The sequence below is a fragment of the Alosa pseudoharengus genome, unplaced genomic scaffold (genome assembly GCF_046254945.1).
Source record: "Alosa pseudoharengus isolate Yale_2024_CS ecotype anadromous, Long Island Sound unplaced genomic scaffold, YU_APseudo_1.1 YU_APseudo_1.1_scf_3, whole genome shotgun sequence".
In the NCBI taxonomy this organism is placed as follows: Eukaryota; Metazoa; Chordata; class Actinopteri; order Clupeiformes; family Clupeidae; genus Alosa; species Alosa pseudoharengus.
In genome coordinates this window covers 14203993-14222317 of record NW_027468718.1, presented here as the reverse complement: position 1 = coordinate 14222317, position 18325 = coordinate 14203993, and the positions used below count along the sequence as shown (strand labels likewise).

At 43.6% G+C, this 18325-nt stretch overlaps 1 protein-coding gene across 3 annotated transcripts; it reads left to right on the top strand.

Annotated features, from left to right (window-relative positions):
• Positions 1-187: 187 nt before the first annotated feature.
• On the top strand, positions 188-18031 carry ift88 (intraflagellar transport 88 homolog). 3 transcript variants are annotated; one of them, XM_076263243.1, is made up of 29 exons: positions 188-265; positions 716-839; positions 964-1026; positions 1184-1243; positions 1817-1870; positions 2017-2080; positions 2226-2295; positions 2806-2896; positions 3197-3301; positions 3411-3513; positions 3670-3784; positions 3889-4120; positions 4237-4307; positions 4987-5073; positions 5344-5443; positions 6318-6404; positions 6947-7133; positions 7468-7576; positions 7919-8069; positions 8279-8394; positions 8925-8977; positions 9071-9136; positions 9296-9402; positions 10662-10726; positions 10909-10946; positions 12640-12693; positions 14030-14077; positions 15736-15849; positions 17404-18031. In XM_076263243.1, the coding sequence occupies exons 2-29, from the start codon at positions 756-758 to the stop codon at positions 17523-17525; spliced, it is 2616 nt and encodes an 871-aa protein (XP_076119358.1). In that variant the 5' UTR covers positions 188-265; positions 716-755; the 3' UTR covers positions 17526-18031. The 3 variants fall into 3 exon arrangements, with proteins under 3 accessions (XP_076119358.1, XP_076119355.1, XP_076119356.1); XM_076263240.1 differs by lacking the exons at positions 10909-10946; positions 12640-12693; positions 14030-14077 and adding an exon at positions 12433-12450 and having other exon boundaries at positions 10662-10722; XM_076263241.1 differs by lacking the exons at positions 10909-10946; positions 12640-12693; positions 14030-14077 and having other exon boundaries at positions 10662-10722.
• The last annotated feature ends 294 nt before the right edge of the window (positions 18032-18325 follow it).

Below are 18325 nucleotides of genomic sequence, written 5' to 3'. Positions count from 1 at the left end.
GATTAATTTGAGTTAAATATTTGTGAAATATCTCCCTTGCATCATTTGGTACCTCCATGATTTGGTAAAGGTGTTCGGCTGTAGTGAGGTATCTTAGCAACGGGGAAAGTAGTAATTTACCCAATAGCATTGCAAAAAGAATGATCGACTGACCATTAGTCCAACCACAAACTCGGAGGAAATGCACACGCCCATTCAGTGTTGCGTCTTGTTTGACTAGAGAGGACGAGAAGTCTCCCAGAAGGATTTGCAACTTGTAGCAAAGGTTTGACACTGGTTAATACAATCATAGCGCGTCTGCACTGTTTTAGTTGATCCGCATGTTGTCCTCTGCTTTTGTTTGCAATGTAGAGTGTGAAAATGTGCCTATGTTTTCGCAAGATAACTGTTATTTTGTATGGTTTAACGTTATGGACATTCTCATTTAGCTTGCTAGCATCATACTTAGCCTACTACTGATTCGGCTTTAGGTGAAATAGCCTACGTTGACTAGCGATAATTAGCTACATTTACTTGTTAATTAGACCAAAGTCTGATTAAACAGAATGTTCGATGGCTGGAAAAAAAGCCGATTGCTGTCAATGGGATGCGTTAGTTGTATCATGTCGTTGTAACTAGCCTAGTCTATGTTGATGTCAGGATAATAGTTGTGAGTTAAGTTAGTTGATGAAGTAACGTTAACATTGTGTTTTAAATGTTCATGTCACTTCCCCAGTTGCCTGCTACAGAATATTCACCCCGTGAGAGTGGAAACCATGGAGAACGTTCATCTTGCTGCAGAAGATGAAGATGACCTGTACTCGGGTTATAATGATTACAACCCAACATTTGACAGTGAGGTAAACACAAGATACATTTTACATAGTTTTGCAGTTTGTACAGTGTATGGCACTTAAGCTTACTTATTTACTTTTATTACTTATTTACTTACTTATGTCATTGCTTACTTGCTTACTTTCAAAGGAACTTGATAATGACATTGGCTTCCAGCAAGCTGTCAGGACTAGCCATGGACGAAGACCACCAGTGAGTACATAGGCTACTTTTTTTCTTTTTTTTTAATGTTTTTGCTGTTGTGTTTATCTGCAGGCAAAAGTTATTTATAGAATGTCTCAAAATGATTTGCAGCCTACAGTAACTGTTATGTTGGTCATGATGTTTCATACCTGTCTTATTGCCCTAGATGACTGCCAAGTTTCCTGGTACAGCTATTGCGGCACGGCCAGTGGGGACCTCTTATGGGGTGAGTGGGCTTGCTAGTGTGCCTGAATGTCGCCATACAAGCATAACTGAACTGCACTGCATCCTCCAACACAACATCTTTCAAGAAACGTCCATTTAAAATGTGCACGCCCATTTAATATGTCTACAAATGTGTCCTATGTGAGAAGCTAACTTACATTTATTTGTATGTGTTTCCACTGGCAAGATCTATCATAATTTCTCATATGGGTGAATTGCAATGCATTAATGCATGTATCTAGCACATCATTGACACTGTGACATCTCCAGTTAAGTCTCAGAGATGAAGTGTCAATAGTCGTGTTCAGAAGTTGATGTGAGCTTTCAGTGTGTTTGCTGTTTCCACACACTCAGGTAGAGAGCAGTCAGGGAGGAAGGCTTTTGAAGGTGAGGAAACTTAGCAGTGTTCTGTTCACTTTGAGGAGAGGAAAGGAGAGGAGCTGAGCTGAGATGAGATGGAGGAGGAAATAGTGAATAAGACAACACAGTGCACATCATCCATCTGTTTATTTTTGTTACTCACTGTATGTTACCATGTTCACATTTAATGTTTCTTGTCACTGGATGTTGGCAGGCCAGAAGTCAGATGGTCTCGTCCATGGGCCGGCCAATGACTGGTGCTGTGCAGGTGAGAAAAAATCAACACACAGATATACTAATAAACAACTTATTACAATCGAGTCAGAGTTTGCATAAAGGTTATATGGGAAATAAGAATAAACCCTATGGTGGTGATTTAGTGGATATGTTTTTTTTTTCTGTCTGTGCATGTAGGATGGGGCAGCTCGGCCTATGACTGCAGTAAGGGCAGCAGGATACTCTTCTACTATGACCAGAGGTAGGTCCATAGAATCAGACAGTTAACGCCAAATAGTCTTTCCATTTGCAGCTCTCATTCTATGTACCAATTTGTCTCAATGCCTGTGTTTCATCATTCTAATTACTTATAAATATGACGTTACTCTATGACTTTATATTCTCAGGTTCAACCTTTGATCCACTGGGACAATCTAAAGGCCCTGCCCCTGCACTAGAGACAAAAATTGAAGACTCGTAAGCTGTTCAATATTGTTTTTGTCTTTTTGCACTTCACTTTAAGTGTTATGGCATTTTTATACCTATTTTGCTTCAGATCACAAGCAGAATCACTTCAAATTTTGTGCAGTTTGTTTTGTGTCCACATGGCAACATTGGAACAAAACTTGTAAACACGTCGGTCAGATTGTTGCTTCGATTTTGGCAGACTTTCCAGACATAACATACGGCTCTAGAGTTCGATTGGAAATAGGCTGAGACCACCTGCTCTAGGCAGTCTTGGTCCATTTTTTTAGAGTGCGATTGCTCTGTTTACATATACCCAAACAAACCGATCTTTGGGGGAAAATGCTCCACAGTCCTATTCAACTGCTCCAAACAAGCTAGGTGTGAAATCATTCTTAGAAAGAGAGAGTTACTACTTAAGTGTAATTAAGGCATAATTTCATTACCACTGTCAACTGTGTCCTAACAGTCCACTTGATGAAAACATGTAATGTAATATGCTGTGTGCCATTGGTGTTTTAGCCCGGAGGAGAAGATCAAGATTCTGGAGAAGAAGGTGAATGACCTGATCGAGGAGAGCTGCATGGCGTACAGTCGGGGGGACCAGCAGGTGGTGAGTCCGCTGGGTGACCCGTCCCTTCGGGTGTCTGGTCTCGTCCTCATGTCGTCTCCAACCTCACACCACGCTGTCCTTTGTCGCTTCACAGAGACCTTTTAACACTAGTGACACTTGGTTGCTTGACCTCTGACAAGCTGTTTATTTGTATTTGTAATTTATTCAGAGTACTGTAGTAGTGTTAGGAGGGAAGTAAAGTGCCCTGTCAACAGTATTGCATATTCAGCAGGACATTAATATCCCCCACTTTGAACTTGCCATTGTGCTAACACACTTGTTTCTCGTGTGTGTGCGTAGGCCCTGGAGAGAGCCAAGGAAGCAGGAAGGAAGGAGAGAGCTCTGGTGAGACAGCGGGAGCAGACAGGAACCTCTGACCACATCAACCTGGACCTCACCTACTCTGTGAGTTCTGTTGTAGTTCTTCCTCTCTGGGGGCACCAGTTCGCATGCACAAAAAAAAAACCTGTCTTTGACTTATAACATGCTGACGATGTGTGTAATCTCTGCACAGGTGCTGTTTAATTTGGCCAACCAGTACGCCAACAATGACATGTATCAAGAGGCCTTGAACACCTACTCTGTCATTGTGAAGAACAAGATGTTTAGTAATGCAGGTGAAGTAACATTTTTATGTTCAAATAGTTCAGATATTGATGATCATTTTACGCATATAAAATATGATGATAATATTTTACCTTGATAAAAATCAAGATACCTAATAGGTTTAATATGCTAATGTAAGTTCATTCTTTTCCCCCTCATCCAAACAGGGCGTTTGAAAGTAAATATGGCAAACATCTACTTCAAGCAGAAGAACTTCCCAAAAGCCATCAAGTTCTACCGTATGGCTTTGGATCAGATATCCAATGCACACAAGGAGATGAGGCAAGACCGGTTTCTGTTACTCCTCTTCTGTCGATTTCTGCTCTTCCTCTTCCCCTAGGCTGATAGACATCATCATCATCATCATTCCTCCATTGTGTTTGCAGGATAAAGATCATGCAGAACATTGGCGTGGTCTTCATAAAGATGGGCCAGTACTCGGACGCCATCACCTCCTTCGAGCATATCATGAGCGAGAGCCCCAACATCAAGTCCGGCTTCAACCTCATCCTCTGCTACTACGCCATCGGGGATCGCGACCGCATGAAGAAGTCCTTCCAGAAGCTCATCAGTGCCCCCCTGGGCATCGACGAAGAAGACAAATACATCCCAGCTAATGTGAGAAGCGCTGTTTAACTCTGCTCGTACAGTGCATCATATTTCAAACAGAAATATTTTTTTTATCAAAGGCATGACGACCATTACTTAAAGCCACTATTTTGTGTTTTTTGCAGGATGACCCTAAAGCAAACATGGTGATCGAGGCCATTAAAAACGACCAGCTTCATCAGATGGAGAGAGATAGGTAGTCTAGCACACACTGTATGGATTCATATGTTTATAGACACGGGGGCTAGGACTGTGGGCCCTGGCACATTCATACGAGGGGCCCGAGGCTGGTTTAGCATGGGCAAAACCAACACCACTGCGTGCTAGCACACGAAGACAAGAAACAAGGCCACTCATACATCAAGCTGTTTGTCTTACAGGCACAAAAGCAAACACTTGGTCAGTCACTTTTAGTTGTCATCATAGTTTATGTTGGCGGTGAGGTTATGCATCAGCAAAGTATTTTGGGCACTGCACAACACAGAATTTGTTTTTCATGTTTTGGTCCTGTGGTACCATACATAAACATAACCTTGACTGGCTCATGTACTGTTGTCTTACAGAGTAAGCAGCTTGCACGCTGCCCCAACAAATGGCAACAAACTCCAACGAAGACCAACAGTTGAGTCAGTGTGCGCCAGCAGTATGTGTTTGTTGGCCTTTGTTGGGGCAGTGTGCAAGCTGCTTTGGATATGCCATTCTGACTTTGAGGTGAAGCGGGGCTTTAAACTAGAATAAACCTGTAGTCCTGAGGGTAGCCGGTTATATCTTAAGCAGATTGTTTGTGACTGTGTTTTACTTCATATCTATATTTTCATGTCACATGATGACAAACTGGAAGAGATCTAAATCAGGGCCTCTGTTCTCTTCTACAGAAAAGCACTGGCAGAGAAGTACATCATGACATCTGCCAAGCTCATTGCCCCTGCCATTGAGAACAGCTTTGCTGCCGGGTTTGACTGGTGAGTGTCTAACAGCCCCAGCAGAGGGAGCTGTAGAGCAGTCTTCCAATGCACAGTTCTGGAAGGATTATTATGAAAAACTATAAAAGGAAGGATTATTATGAAAAACTATAAAAACTGCTATTGTTTAAGTGAATCTATAAGTAATTTACATTTTGACAACAAGCTATACATCGTTTCAACTTTGAGCAGTTTTGGCTCATTGAGTCTGGCCATCCTCTAGTGTACTGTTTTGTTTATTACCACTGACACTTGGCTTGGCCCCTGCAGGTGTGTGGACATGGTGAAGAGCTCACAGTATGTGGAGCTAGCCAACGACCTGGAGATCAACAAAGCCATCACCTACCTGAGGCAGAGGGACTTCAACCAGGTGAGAGACTCAGGGCTGAGACAGATGCACAGCAGTAGAATTCTGTTAGTTCTGGCACTCAGGGGAAAAGGATGTGATCTAGCCAGCATGCTCTTAAGTTATTTGGCTTAGAAGACAAGAGGGAATAGTTTTGGCCATTAGGTTAGATAACGTGTTTTTATCTCTGAAATATTATGAGGGTACAAAGAACTGGTTCTTCATGTGGACCAGTTTCTTGGCTAAAAACAATGAAAGACCCCGTGAAGAACCTCTCCTTTGTTCCGTGTGGACTCCACTGTTTGACTGTCTGATGTGCGTTGTTATTCTCTTGTTCTACTTCTCTGTTCTGCTAGTCTTTTTGATTAATTCTTGTTACGGGCACTCTGTGTACTAGTGTACTGTACACTCTGTCCTATTTCCCTTGTCATGGTTTTTTTCCGACTGATTTATTGCCAGTGTGTTATTTTCCCCGTCCTCTCCCCCTCGCTGGATGTCTGTTGACTCCTGCGTGCTCACTGGCCCTGTTTGTTTGTGTTTTCCTTTTCTTTTGTGTTGCCCACTTGTCTGTCCACCTGCATGGCTCTTGAGGCGGAGGTATGTGCATCTTGCATGTCCGTGGTGTGGTTGTTGTGCATGGACTCCTGTTCACTGAGACTGTGACTGCAGTTGTCGGCTTGCTGTAGATGTTAGTGGGTTTATTTCCTAGAGACTAGATAGCTCAATGGGATGCAAGTTAAATTCTAACTGTATTGGAAGATATAAAAGGTGTTACCTACCTATTACCTATTACCTATGTAAGTACACCATCATGCACACCTTACATGAATTATGGGTTCTTCAGAATATTCCCCATATCATTGTGCAAAGCTGTACAAATGCTGATTTTTGAAACCAGGCTGTGGAGACTCTGAAGACGTTTGAGAAGAAGGACAGTAGGGTGAAGAGTGCCGCCGCCACCAACCTCTCCTTCCTCTACTTCCTGGTAAGGACGGCTGGCGCCGCTGTCACCACCGTGTTTGGTAGTCCTGGCACAGAGTCCCCTGTTGGGTTCCGCTGTATAGACAGTGAGAGAGACATTCACAGACAGATTGAATAATAATGTCATGAGCGTACAGCAGAGTGGATCAAATGGTTGGTCAGGGAAAAGCTTTTGTCAGCAGCTTGAATTTTAAATTCACTTTATCGTGTCATGACTTTATTGATGACATAAAGCACTTAAAGGGATTCTGTTCATGCACCAATACCCATCAAAAGAATCTAATAGTATTTGTAGCACTCAATGGCTGTAAAAACCAAGTACAGTTTACGCTTAGTCAGAAGTGAAACCATTTAACCATATGGTCGGTTCTGAGCAGATATTTACAGTTCTTCATAATATAAGTCCATGATGCCATGCTCCATGCAGTCCATGTGATTTATGGTCACTGGTAGAGCTATTAAGCCTTTATGTGTGCCTCCCGACACACTGACCCCTCCTCCCATCTCTCTGTCTCTCCCACGACCCTATCCCCCCCACCCCATCAGGAGAGGGACTTTGACCAGGCAGATCGCTACGCTGACATGGCCATGAGCGCTGACCGCTACAACCCGGCGGCGCTCATCAACAAGGGCAACACCGTGTTCGAGAGGCAGGACTATGAGAAGGCCGCTGAGTTCTACAAGGAGGCCCTCCGCAACGACTCGTCCTGCACCGAGGGCCTCTACAACCTAGGTCAGTCGTCAGTTATGTAGTGGACACGGCGGTCTTGAGGACCCAAGGGTCACTGATTAACTACAATGCATGCTGAAACAACACGAGATGCACACTCAGACATGTTTTAAACTGGAGTAATTATTGCCTTCTCAACTAGTTTGAGCTACTTTAGCATAACACATCAATACACAACACACAACACATTTATTCTCATTTAAAATAATGTATTCCTGTAGCTCTTGTGTTTTGTAGTGGTATGGTTGAATGAATGATAGAACCAATCAATCAATCAATGAACCAATCAATCAGTCAGTCGATGTAATCATCAGTGATTATTGTTGCTTCAATTAAGGTCTGACCTATAAGAAGCTGGGACGGCTGGACGAAGCCCTGGACTGCTTCCTGAAGCTCCACGCCATCCTCAGGAACTGCCCCCAGGTCATGTTCCAGCTGGCCAGTCTGTATCCTTCACAGTGAAAGACCCTCAGATGGTCCAGGTTCACAGTAGTCTACAGTACAGCAAAGACACTGTATGATGACATCTCATTCTGGCCACAATATATGAATAGCATCCTCCCCAGCTTTGGCATAACCACTGCAAGATCAGATGGCATGAATTAGTCAGTTTAGTCTTAATGAGAGCAATGTGTGACCACCGCTTTTGATGTTTAAGTTACTGAGTGTGGGGGGATGCAATCTAAATATCAGCTGCAAGATACACAGCAGGTTAACTTGTATGAGGATCAAGACCAGACTCAGGCCCTGTGAGGAAGTGCTGTGGTTGTCTCCTTAACCACCGTCAGCTATGAGATGCTGGAGGACCCCCACCAGGCCATTGATTGGCTGATGCAGCTGATCAGCGTCACGCCCACTGACCCCCAGGTGCTGGCCAAGCTGGGGGAGCTCTATGACAACGAGGGGGACAAGTCCCAGGCCTTCCAACACTACTACGAGGTGCGGAGGACCCTGTTGCTCTCTTTCACCCCCATTACTGCTCATCAAGACCTGGGGGGGATGCAGTTGAAAGGGCACTGTTAATCAATTTACTTATGTCAACTGAAAATCTGTTTGGCAATAATTACCAGCAACATATAAGGCAAATATTAGAAACAAGGGGAAGTCTTTGGTAAATGTTAACATACTGTAATATGAATTTGTTTCAGTCCTTCAGATATTTTCCTTCAAATATTGGCGTCATTGAATGGCTGGGAGCATACTACATCGACACCCAGTTTTGTGAGAAGGCCATTCAGTACTTTGAGAGGGCCACACTTATTCAGTAAGTACAAACAGCCATCCTTTTTTGTTTGATGTGTTGTCAAAACAGTTTAACCTCTGTTTGCCATAGGGAATGACAGAAATATATACTACTTATAATACATGTACACACTAGCACTGGTAAATACATTAAATCAACTGTATTGCGGTGTTTCATGCTATGGTGTTGTATATCAGGCCTGGACGTTGCTGTCGTCATGGTGTATAAGTATAAGTATATATACTCTTTTGATCTCGTGAGGGAAATTTGGTCTCTGCATTTATCCCAATCCGTGAATTAGTGAAACACACTCAGCACACAGTGAGGTAAAGCACACACTAATCCCGGCGCAGTGAGCTGCCTGCGACAACAGCGGCGCTTGGGGAGCAGTGAGGGGTTAGGTGCCTTGCTCAAGGGCACTTCAGCCGCGCCTACTGGTCGGGGTTCGAACCGGCAACCCTCCGATTACAAGTCCGAGCGCTAACCAGTAGGCCACGGCTGCCCCTAAAGTGTGCTTGGTAACTGCATGGTGTCATTGTTTTGATGTGCAGGCCCACGCAGGTGAAGTGGCAACTGATGGTGGCCAGCTGCTACAGGAGAAGCGGTAGGACTTGAGCTGTGATGGGAATACTAACAGTACAGAGGAATGTTCCCCTGTGGTCAATAATGCATTAACATGATGCTGTTCAACCAACAGGGAACTACCAGAAGGCCTTGGACACCTACAAAGACATCCATCGGAAATTTCCAGAGAATGTGGAATGTAATGCATCTGATTTTACTTCTTGACATCCATTGTCACCAGAGTTATTTGTTTGTTTTTAGTAAGACTGTGTTTATTTGATTTATTTGTGTGTGTGTGTGTGTGTGTGTGTGTGTGTGTGTGTGTGTGTGTGTGTGTGTGTGTGTGCCCCCCTCCCAGGCTTGCGTTTCCTGGTGAGGCTGTGCACAGACATGGGCCTGAAGGAGGTGCAGGAGTACGCCACCAAGCTCAAGAAGGTGGAGAAGATGAAGGAGATCAGAGAACAGGTGCACCCTCAGCCTGGCCCGCACACACAGACGAGACACCATCGTTTTTCATGTTTCACAATTACAAGGCAGATACAGCAGCCCACACCAGTTAATAATGCCACTTTGTTTAAATGTCGGTCTAGACTTCATACATCATAAATTCCAACATCATAACTTCCAGCTTCATTCCAACATCTGGATAAGGAGGAAGTAGAGAGAGGGACAGGGCTGGCGGTCACTATACGTCCCATTCTTCAGCCTGCTATTACTGTCTGTCTGTCTGTACCACACAGCCAAAACCTCCCATCTCCACACAGCTAAAATCTCATCATGTCTGCACAGACTGTGCTGGTGTGGCACTAGACAGAACCAGATTACATCTTACTGCATCCTGTTTCGGCAGACCGTGGTTAATAACACCATAAAGTTCTGGATGGCCCTCTAACAAGCCTACAGAGACTCACGGCTGTGGGTCTACAGGTCTGAGGCGTGGGCCTTTGGACTGGGACAAGGGGACTTACTGGATGGAGGAGAAAGAGAGGGAGGAAGGGAGGGGGGGAGAGAGAGGGAGAGGTGATGTAGAGCAGAGTAATGGGGAAAGAGAGAGAGAAAGCGATGAAGTCTGATTGTTTTGAGAGAATGGAGAACAGCTGTTCCTAAATCATGTTCTTGGACTCAGAGGCTCAGGGAGGATTTCTTCCAGAGTTTGTTGCTTTCCTTCTCTCTCAGTCTCGCTTATTCTCATTCTGTTCCGTTCTCTCTGCTGACGTCATCAGAAATCAACATCAGTATCTGGTGTTGGCACTCCATGGGTATTTGCATGTGTTTTCTCCATGGCAACATACAAACATAAGGATGCCAACAAACCAATCTTCTCACTAACCTCTTCCATATCTCACTCTGACACACACACACACACACACACACACACACACACACACACACACAGGCGTCTTGGTCTGGTGTCAAGTTTAGAGTGTCTGCAGTCTGTGCAGTCCAGATCCGTCCACTGAAGAGGGAGAAAGCCCTGAGGGTTAGAGGTCTCTCTCTATACAAATGTCAGACGCATGTTTAGATGCAGTCAGTCGCGGTTTCCTCTCACACACACTCTCTCTCTCTCTCTCTCTCTCTCTCTTAGTTAAGTTGGAATGAGAGAACAGTCAGTCCATGTTCTCATTTGTCTGTTTCTTTTTCGTTGGTTTAGTGACATTGTGCATGTTTACTCATATGAAGTTTCTCTCTGTTTCTCTCTCTCTCTCTCTCTCTCTCTGTCTCAGAGAGTAAAGTCGGGGCGGGAGAGCAGTGCTAGAGGCCGGCGTGAGGGCAGTGCTGGCAGTGGTAAGTTTGGCCTGTCCACTGGTCATCTAAACATCTGAGACCTCAGCTGCTTCCACACGCTCTCAGTGACCACGACCATAGTCTTTCCCCTGAGTTATTTTTTCTTGTTTTTTACTAATGGCCATGTTGTTTTTCCCAAACCTCTTACTCACTGTTCATTCCTTCTTGCTCATTGAAAGCAGGCAGCTCACATCCCCTCCGCACTCCTCCTAAAAGCTCCAGTGGTATGGCTCTCCTTAGCAATCTATCATAACTCAAGTAGCATGAGCTCCTATAACTAGCATGAGCATTCAGTTACAGTTAGCCTTAGCTTTCAGAGCTGTATGCTTGATCCTACCCATTGACAGAATGTAGAAGTCCTACGTCAAATAACACTAGCATTCAGAGCTATATGCGGGGTCCTACACTGCAAAAAATAAAATCTAACCAAGTCTTACATTAAGATCAAAAAATCTATTTCGCATTGTTTTAAGTATGAAGAGACTTACCTAGCACTCTCTCGAAAGATCATTTTGACTTCATTTAAGAAGATTTTGACTTTTAAGGAGTCTTATTAGATTAGGTTAGATCAGATTAGATTCAACTTTTATTGTCAGATAACGAAATGCAGTTTGCATCTAACCAGAAGTGCAAAAAAGTATAAACAGTATAAGACATATAGTTCAGTGTAGACAGTTAAGAAAGTGGTATGGTTTACAATTTGAAAATTATATTTATATGAAATATAAATATGTGCAATGTATTAGCAGTAGTCTTATAAGAGCATAATAGATATGGATATGCAGTATGAACAATGTATGACCAACATGTACAGATATGTGCAGTCGATCACAATTATCAAGAAAAAATTTGCTCAACGCACTGGCAGCAAAATTTGCTTGTTTTTAGGACAAATTTGCTTAATGCACTGGCAGACAAATGTACTTGTTTTCAGGATGAAACCTCCTAAAATACTGGTAAGTCAAACTCTTCTTAAATTAAGTCAAATGATTTTACGAGAAAGCGCTAGGTAAGTCTCGTTATACTGAAAACAATAACAACTAGAATTTTTGATCTTGATATAAGAGTAATAGCACTTGGCTAGATTTTATTAGATGAGCAGTTTTTGCAGTGTAGAGGGCAATTAGACTGCTTGTCTGTCTGATATCTCCATTTACACAACTGCAGGTCTTAGGGTTGAGGACTTAACTGACATTCCATGGCCCAAGTGTTTGTTATGACAAGAAGATAAGTGAATGGTGATGGAAAGTGTCGGTGGACTGGTAGACTGTGGAAAGTGTTGCTAAACCCTCCAGGGCCCAAGCATGAGGCCGCATACCAGCTAGTCTCAGCTTATCAACAGTCCTTCACAGAAACCATAGACGACAAGTTTGATGAGTTGCAATCAAACTTTGAAGGAATCCGCTGGATTTTTTTCAACTCTCTGTCTGCCTGCTTTCCATTTTCTTTCCATTTCCTAAATGTGTTTTTAATTGAGAGAGATTCTTTGCCTTTTACAAACAATATTTATTGTAGGAATTTCACAGAATGCTGGAGTTGCAGGCAGCTGAGAATGTTGACAAAAATCTTAAATATTCCTTCAATAGTGAAGCTGCTTGAGTATGTACTACTAATCCAAGATTAGGCTGGCATCGTAGCGATAGTAGACTAGTTAAGCACACTCAAGTCTTCAAGGCATTAATAATGTCACTCTTTCTGTTTTCGTTTCAGATTTGGAGGTTAGACCAGGTGAGAGGTGCAGATCAGGAAGGGATAGTCAGTTACACACACACACACACAAACACACACTCACTGTTCATCCTTCACTTGGTAACCTTTCACCTGACGGTATAAATGATTTTCTTTCACTGCATTTCATTCTTTTCTCTTGTCTTCTCCTGCTTCCCTGCTCTCCTGTCTGGGCTCTGCATGCTGTAGCTTCTGCTGCAGCCCCGTCCAGTCTCGTCCACACTCCCCCTAAGAGAGTGCCCGGTATGAAACCTGAAGATGCCATACAATTTTGTTTTGAGATGCATAGAGTCGTAAGCCTGGGTCAACGAGCCTGATAGCGAATCTGAATTTGCTGGACCTGCAGAGCAAATTCAAATTTGCTAACAGGTTTGTCTGGGTTCACCAAGGCTATAGAAGCTTGACAGTTTCCATTAGTGGAGAGGCACAAGCTTCAGCGCTCGTAGTTTCTGTGTATGGTAGAATTGTGTTGTTGGGGCTGTGAAAAGCCAACTACTACTACAAAAAAAGTTGAATCGAGATCATGCCTTGCTAATATAGAGTATCTGCCTTTGAGGTGTGATTACTACTCTTGTACAGTATATGCATGGCTCTGTGAGTAATGTTACTGCCTTTGTCTTTTTATGAGTCCCAGACATGCACATGAGAGCAGGTGAGCCATGAGGCGCAGTGTGTGGAATTGTCTGGACAATTTACTGAAGGAATTAGTTGTCTGTGTTGAACCCCAGCTCAATAACCCAGATCTGGTTTTGTTAAAGCTTAGTGGTGAAATGTGTTTTTTTTAATATATATATATACATTTTTTGAGGCTTTTTTGGCCTTTATTCAGATAGGACAGCTTTATTTAGATAAGACAGTGGGTTGTGAGGACTCCCTTGCAGAAGAGATATTGTATCTCAATGGGACCTTCCTGGATAAAGAAAGGATACATAAAATTAAAAAAAATGACAGGAAGCGAGTGAGAGAGTGAAATGGGGTGGGATTGGAAAATGGCTGTTGAAATATTGCAGTTTTGTGTTAGTGTGCAGTTGTGTGTTAGTGTGCAGTTGTTTGTTAGTGTGCAGTTGTGTGTTAGTGTGCAGTTGTTAGTGTGCAGTTGTGTGTTAGTGTGCAGTTGTGTGGTAGTGTGCAGTTGTGTGTTAGTGTGCAGTTGTGTGGTAGTGTGCAGTTGTGTGGTAGTGTGCAGTTGTGTGTTAGGTTGTTTTAATGTATTGTCTAGGGCCTGATAAATGTACATAAAAAATGCAACAAAATGCAAAACAATCCTGGAAGAGACGAACAAGATGGGTGGAACTTACTGGTACTATTGTTAAACCCTGACTGTTATCCATACCGTCAGATTCAGAATTATGCCAACATTAGGTCATGAAGCGTTGAAAATGTTGATTAGAAATATTACAAAGTTCACCGCTAATATTTTTCCACTCATCTTGCCATTTCTTCCCATTCACCATTATTATTATTTTCTTCTTCTCACTTTCTTATTAACTCTTAGTCTCTCCTGCTCTATTTCACTCCACTGAGCTTTGACCTCCTCTTCTCTTCTCTGCTCTTCTCCTCCGTGTCTGTGGTTCTGCAGTCTCTCACTCTGAGGCCAAACACAGCCCTGTGCTGGAGCAGGCCAGAGGTACGTACCTGGCTGCTCTCTCTCTCCCTCTCTCTCTCTCTCTCTCCCTCCTCACCTCTTCTCACCTCCTCTCTTTGTGTGAATGAACAGGAGTCTAAAGGGAGACACACATACATTACAAACACATCATGAGGCCAAAGGTCAAACAGATTGACATATTTTGACATGGTGTGAGAAGGTATGAACTGCCCATTTGTATTTGTATTTGTATATTTATATATGATATACAAATATATAAATATATATACTATTCTGGGAAACATTGTGGTGGTGATGGCTGGCCTAGCAGCACTACATCAGCAGACAGAGCCACTCCAGAGTTGGATCGTGATCTACACCGAATGCCAAAGTGTCAGATTCCTTAGCACATTCTGTCGAGCTGCTGCTAGGCGTTGCTCCCCACAAGCAGCCCTCTTTTTCCCAGCAGTCCGTGGGCTCCAGTCAGTCAGGGTGTGCTGTGGTCACAGGCCCACAGCCAGCATCAGCTGACTGACACTCTCAAGTGTTTGAGTAAGGCCTTGATGTTGTGCGTGCATGTCTCTCTGTGTGTGTCTGTGTGTCTGTGTGTCTGTGTGTGTGTGTGTGTGTGTGTGTGTGTGTGTGTGTGTGTGTGTGTGTGTGTGTGTGTGTGTCAGTGAAACTCAGCATAGTCTCCACCATAGGCTCTCACAGAAGACTACGGGGAATATACGATTTTCACACGGGCATGGAGATCCTCCCACCTGACACATTCTATCGTGTACTTTCAGCAGGGGAGAAGAACATCCAGACGCCTGCCAAGGAGTTTTATTGACACAATACCGGGGGAGTGGAGGGGAGTGCATGTTTGGAATAGCTGTGTTTGCATGCGTATATATATGTGCTAGGGATGCAAAATTCAGCCGCAGATTTCAGTCCTGGGGAAGAGCCGGTCTAGTCTCACAGAGTCAAAGGGGCCTTCTGAAGGGGTCAGGGTCCGCTTGTGGAAAGAATGAGATCAGGGGGAGAGAAAAAAAAAATTGAATCTTCCACTCTCGCTATGGTTACGTGGCGGCCGTGCGCACGCAGGGCGTTTGAAGTGCCACATCTGCCTCTCGGCACCGCAGCGGTGTTGCTTCTGAGTCCGGTGGGCCAGGACGCTAAGCAGAGCCAGGTGACTCAGGCTACTCCCTGTCTGAGAGGGATGGAGGTGTTGGCCTCCTCACGCACCGCATCGCTCTGCAGCTCGTTATGGAGGAGGCCTTCTCATTGGTCAGGAGAGAGCAGAGACGTGCTCATTTGCTGGCCTGCTACTGGGTTCTTGTCTGAAGACAATCAGAGACAGACCAGATCTCTGGGTTCAGTTGTTACACAACTAATTACACCATATGGTTTCTTCCGTGAGTTGGAAGATGCTTAACAGGTCCTGTACACTGTATAGATAGGTACTACAATCTAGCTCTGTATCTATCTGGTAGACAGTACTCAATGTAGAAACATAGCTATAGGCAATACTGTAGTCTTACGCAATATATGCAATCTATATGCAATACTGAATATACATACTGTATTCAGTTAATTATACCATGCTTAGTTTATCAAAGAAAAAAGGTAAATCTGCAAATGCAGGTGAATGCAAGATGCCTGGTTTGAAAGGTGTTTCTCACGACTGCCATCTCATGTGGTTTGTGGTCCTTCAGACAGCAGTCACAGCGGCCGTGGCACCAGTACCCGCAGCGAGAGGCTGAGTGCCAAGCTCCGGTCACTGCCAGGCAACAACGAACCGTACGAGGCCAGCGCCCAACAAAACATTGGTGAGTGGAGTCATTCATCGTATGTTCTGTCTGCAAGAAAGTGACACAACTTACTCTCTGAATTCTTCACCTTCTTGTCTCCCAAGTCACGAAAAAAAAACGAGCCTCTCACGGTTAGCCAAATGGGATTCAGTACCGGTACATGTCATTAGAACACCTGTTATATAGTTATCATAATTTACATTCAGTTAATGCAGTTGTCACAATTCTGTTTCTTGTGGGTTCTCCTGGCTCGTGTCCGTGGTTACAGTTCCCATATTCTCCACCTGCAGCAGCTTTCCTTTCTGTTCCCTGGTGGAGGATTCTCCCTCTCCCTCTCTGGAAGGATCATTAGAGAGAGAGAGAGAGAGAGAGAGAGATTTCTCCTATTCCCTTTCCTGACCCCCACCCCTCCACCCCCCTTCAACACTGCTCTTTTAAACTATATCTGCGAATGCCATTTACCATCGCTCTCATCCATCACAACACCTCCAGTCAGAGACCCACGTGAGAAGGCCAGGCCTGGAGAGAGCAGGCGAGCAGCCGGCAGGCAGTCTCTCACACAGCCTCTGCTCATCCCCTCAAATACAGCCATCTTCTCTGGCAGTCTGTCTCTGCTGAACATAATGATAAAAGAATAATTTGTGTTCAAATGAAAGTGTGTGTGTGTGTGTGTGTGAGAGAGAGGGAGAAAGAAAGACGTGTGTGAGTGAGTGACTGAATGTGTGTGTGTGTGTGTGTGTGGGCTGTAAAGAGGCTGAAGCCCCTGTTCTCTGGCTCTTTACAGTCCCCCACCTCCCTATGCTGGGGTGTGTGGTGCATTCCTCATCACATACTTCACTTATTTCAGTTAATACTCTGCCTAATCTGTGTGCATAGCGTGTCTATTCCATGCTGGGATGTTCCATTGCTGGTCACAAGTTTTACAGTCTGTCGTAAACATAGTATTAGTGTGAATATCTGTGGTCATAACTCATAACGTTCCCAAACATTCAGATTTAAGGAACCCAAGTTGTTTTGTTGTCCATGTGTGCAACCAGGGATGTAGTGGAGGCTAAACACAAGTAAATACCCACCTCTGAAATTTCAGAAATGACTTATCCACCTCTTATTAGAGTTTATCCACCTATCAAAACAGTTTTTCACCAATTGCAACTTTTAACATTTAATCCACATTCACAATATCACTCATCAACACTCTAGGAACCATTTAATACCACATGTATTGTTATAAACATTGGACATTGTTCTGAATGCCTTTTTAAAAAATCCGATATACCGCATGATCACAGAATTCATAGTTTACCCACCTCTTATTTTACCACTATACACCAGTGTGCAACAATCTGTCCACATCAGAAATGGATGAGACTGCTGAAGATGTTAGAAAGTATTGCAAGTGGTCAGTAAGCACATCATGATTTAGTGTATTTAGCAGTTATTCTTCAGAAATGTATTCAGATTTGTCTTTTATCTTTTGCAGATAAAATTTGTATTTTATCAGTTCTTTATCTACTCGTAGCTTCTTGTGCAGTGGCCTACCTAATGCTTAAACTCTAACTAATATATCTGCAGATGCATCCTACATGGACCCACTGGGGCCCCAGATGGAGAGGCCGAAGACAGCTGCTAAGAAACGCATTGAGGAAGACGAGTTTGCTGACGAAGAGCTCGGAGATGACCTATTACCGGAATAGCCTGAAAGTCTACAACTTCACTTTGATTTCAATTTGGTCCTCAGTCCACTGTCTGTTTACAAGAAGCCTTTTCCCCCACACGCACAAATGTCAGAACTGTCCCATTCCTGTTCAGCATTCCACAGGAGTAACGGCGTGTGAGAGAGAATGAGTGTCTGTGTGTGTGTGTGTGTGTGTGTGTGTCTGTGTGTGTTGGCCTGGCATTCTGCAGTTAACTCAGATGAAAGCTATTCCATGTGTCCCACAGGCACAGTTATCACTTTCCTTTCAGTTTTCCCTTGTTTTGTTGAAACTGTAGCACTGACACAAGACCATTTGCATTTCACTGGACATCCACTCCAATTCCCATGGACTGATCATTTCACTAAAGAAAGAAAAAAAGCAGCACTAATGTTTTGGGGTACCATTTCCTTGCTTTGAATATTTATATTTTGATAGTCTTGAAGAGTGTACTTGATGAAAATGTAAGTGCATATATATACGGAAATAAATATTTTCCGATTAAACTTGTCGGTCTTCTGTGCTTTATGTTGTGATGAATGAATGGCATATTTAATTCATGATGTCAAGTGCATTTAAATGTCAAATTTGTTGAAATGGCAGCGTAGTAAATGTGTGTGACTGTGTTGTACTCTAAATCTTGGAAGTGTGGAACTGTCAACTTGCAATGAAAACTGAAGGCACGCTGGGGGCCAGTGATTGGCAGACGTGCTCCAATTGCTTTTCATTCCTAGGTGTCACTATCCCTGTCCAGGAGAACAGTCAACAAACCCAGGCTCTTAAGTGGTGATCGGGTGGTG

What these genes read in the sequence shown, in the direction of transcription:
- ift88 (XM_076263243.1), top strand. Translation starts at nt 756, where the DNA reads ATGGAGAACGTTCATCTTGCTGCAGAAGATGAAGATGACCTGTACTCG. An exon ending in ATGTTCCAGCTGGCCAGTCT is followed by an intron (nt 7,577 to 7,918) that starts GTATCCTTCACA and finishes AACCACCGTCAG; the next exon opens with CTATGAGATGCTGGAGGACC. An exon ending in TGAAGGAGATCAGAGAACAG is followed by an intron (nt 9,403 to 10,661) that starts GTGCACCCTCAG and finishes TCTCTGTCTCAG; the next exon opens with AGAGTAAAGTCGGGGCGGGA.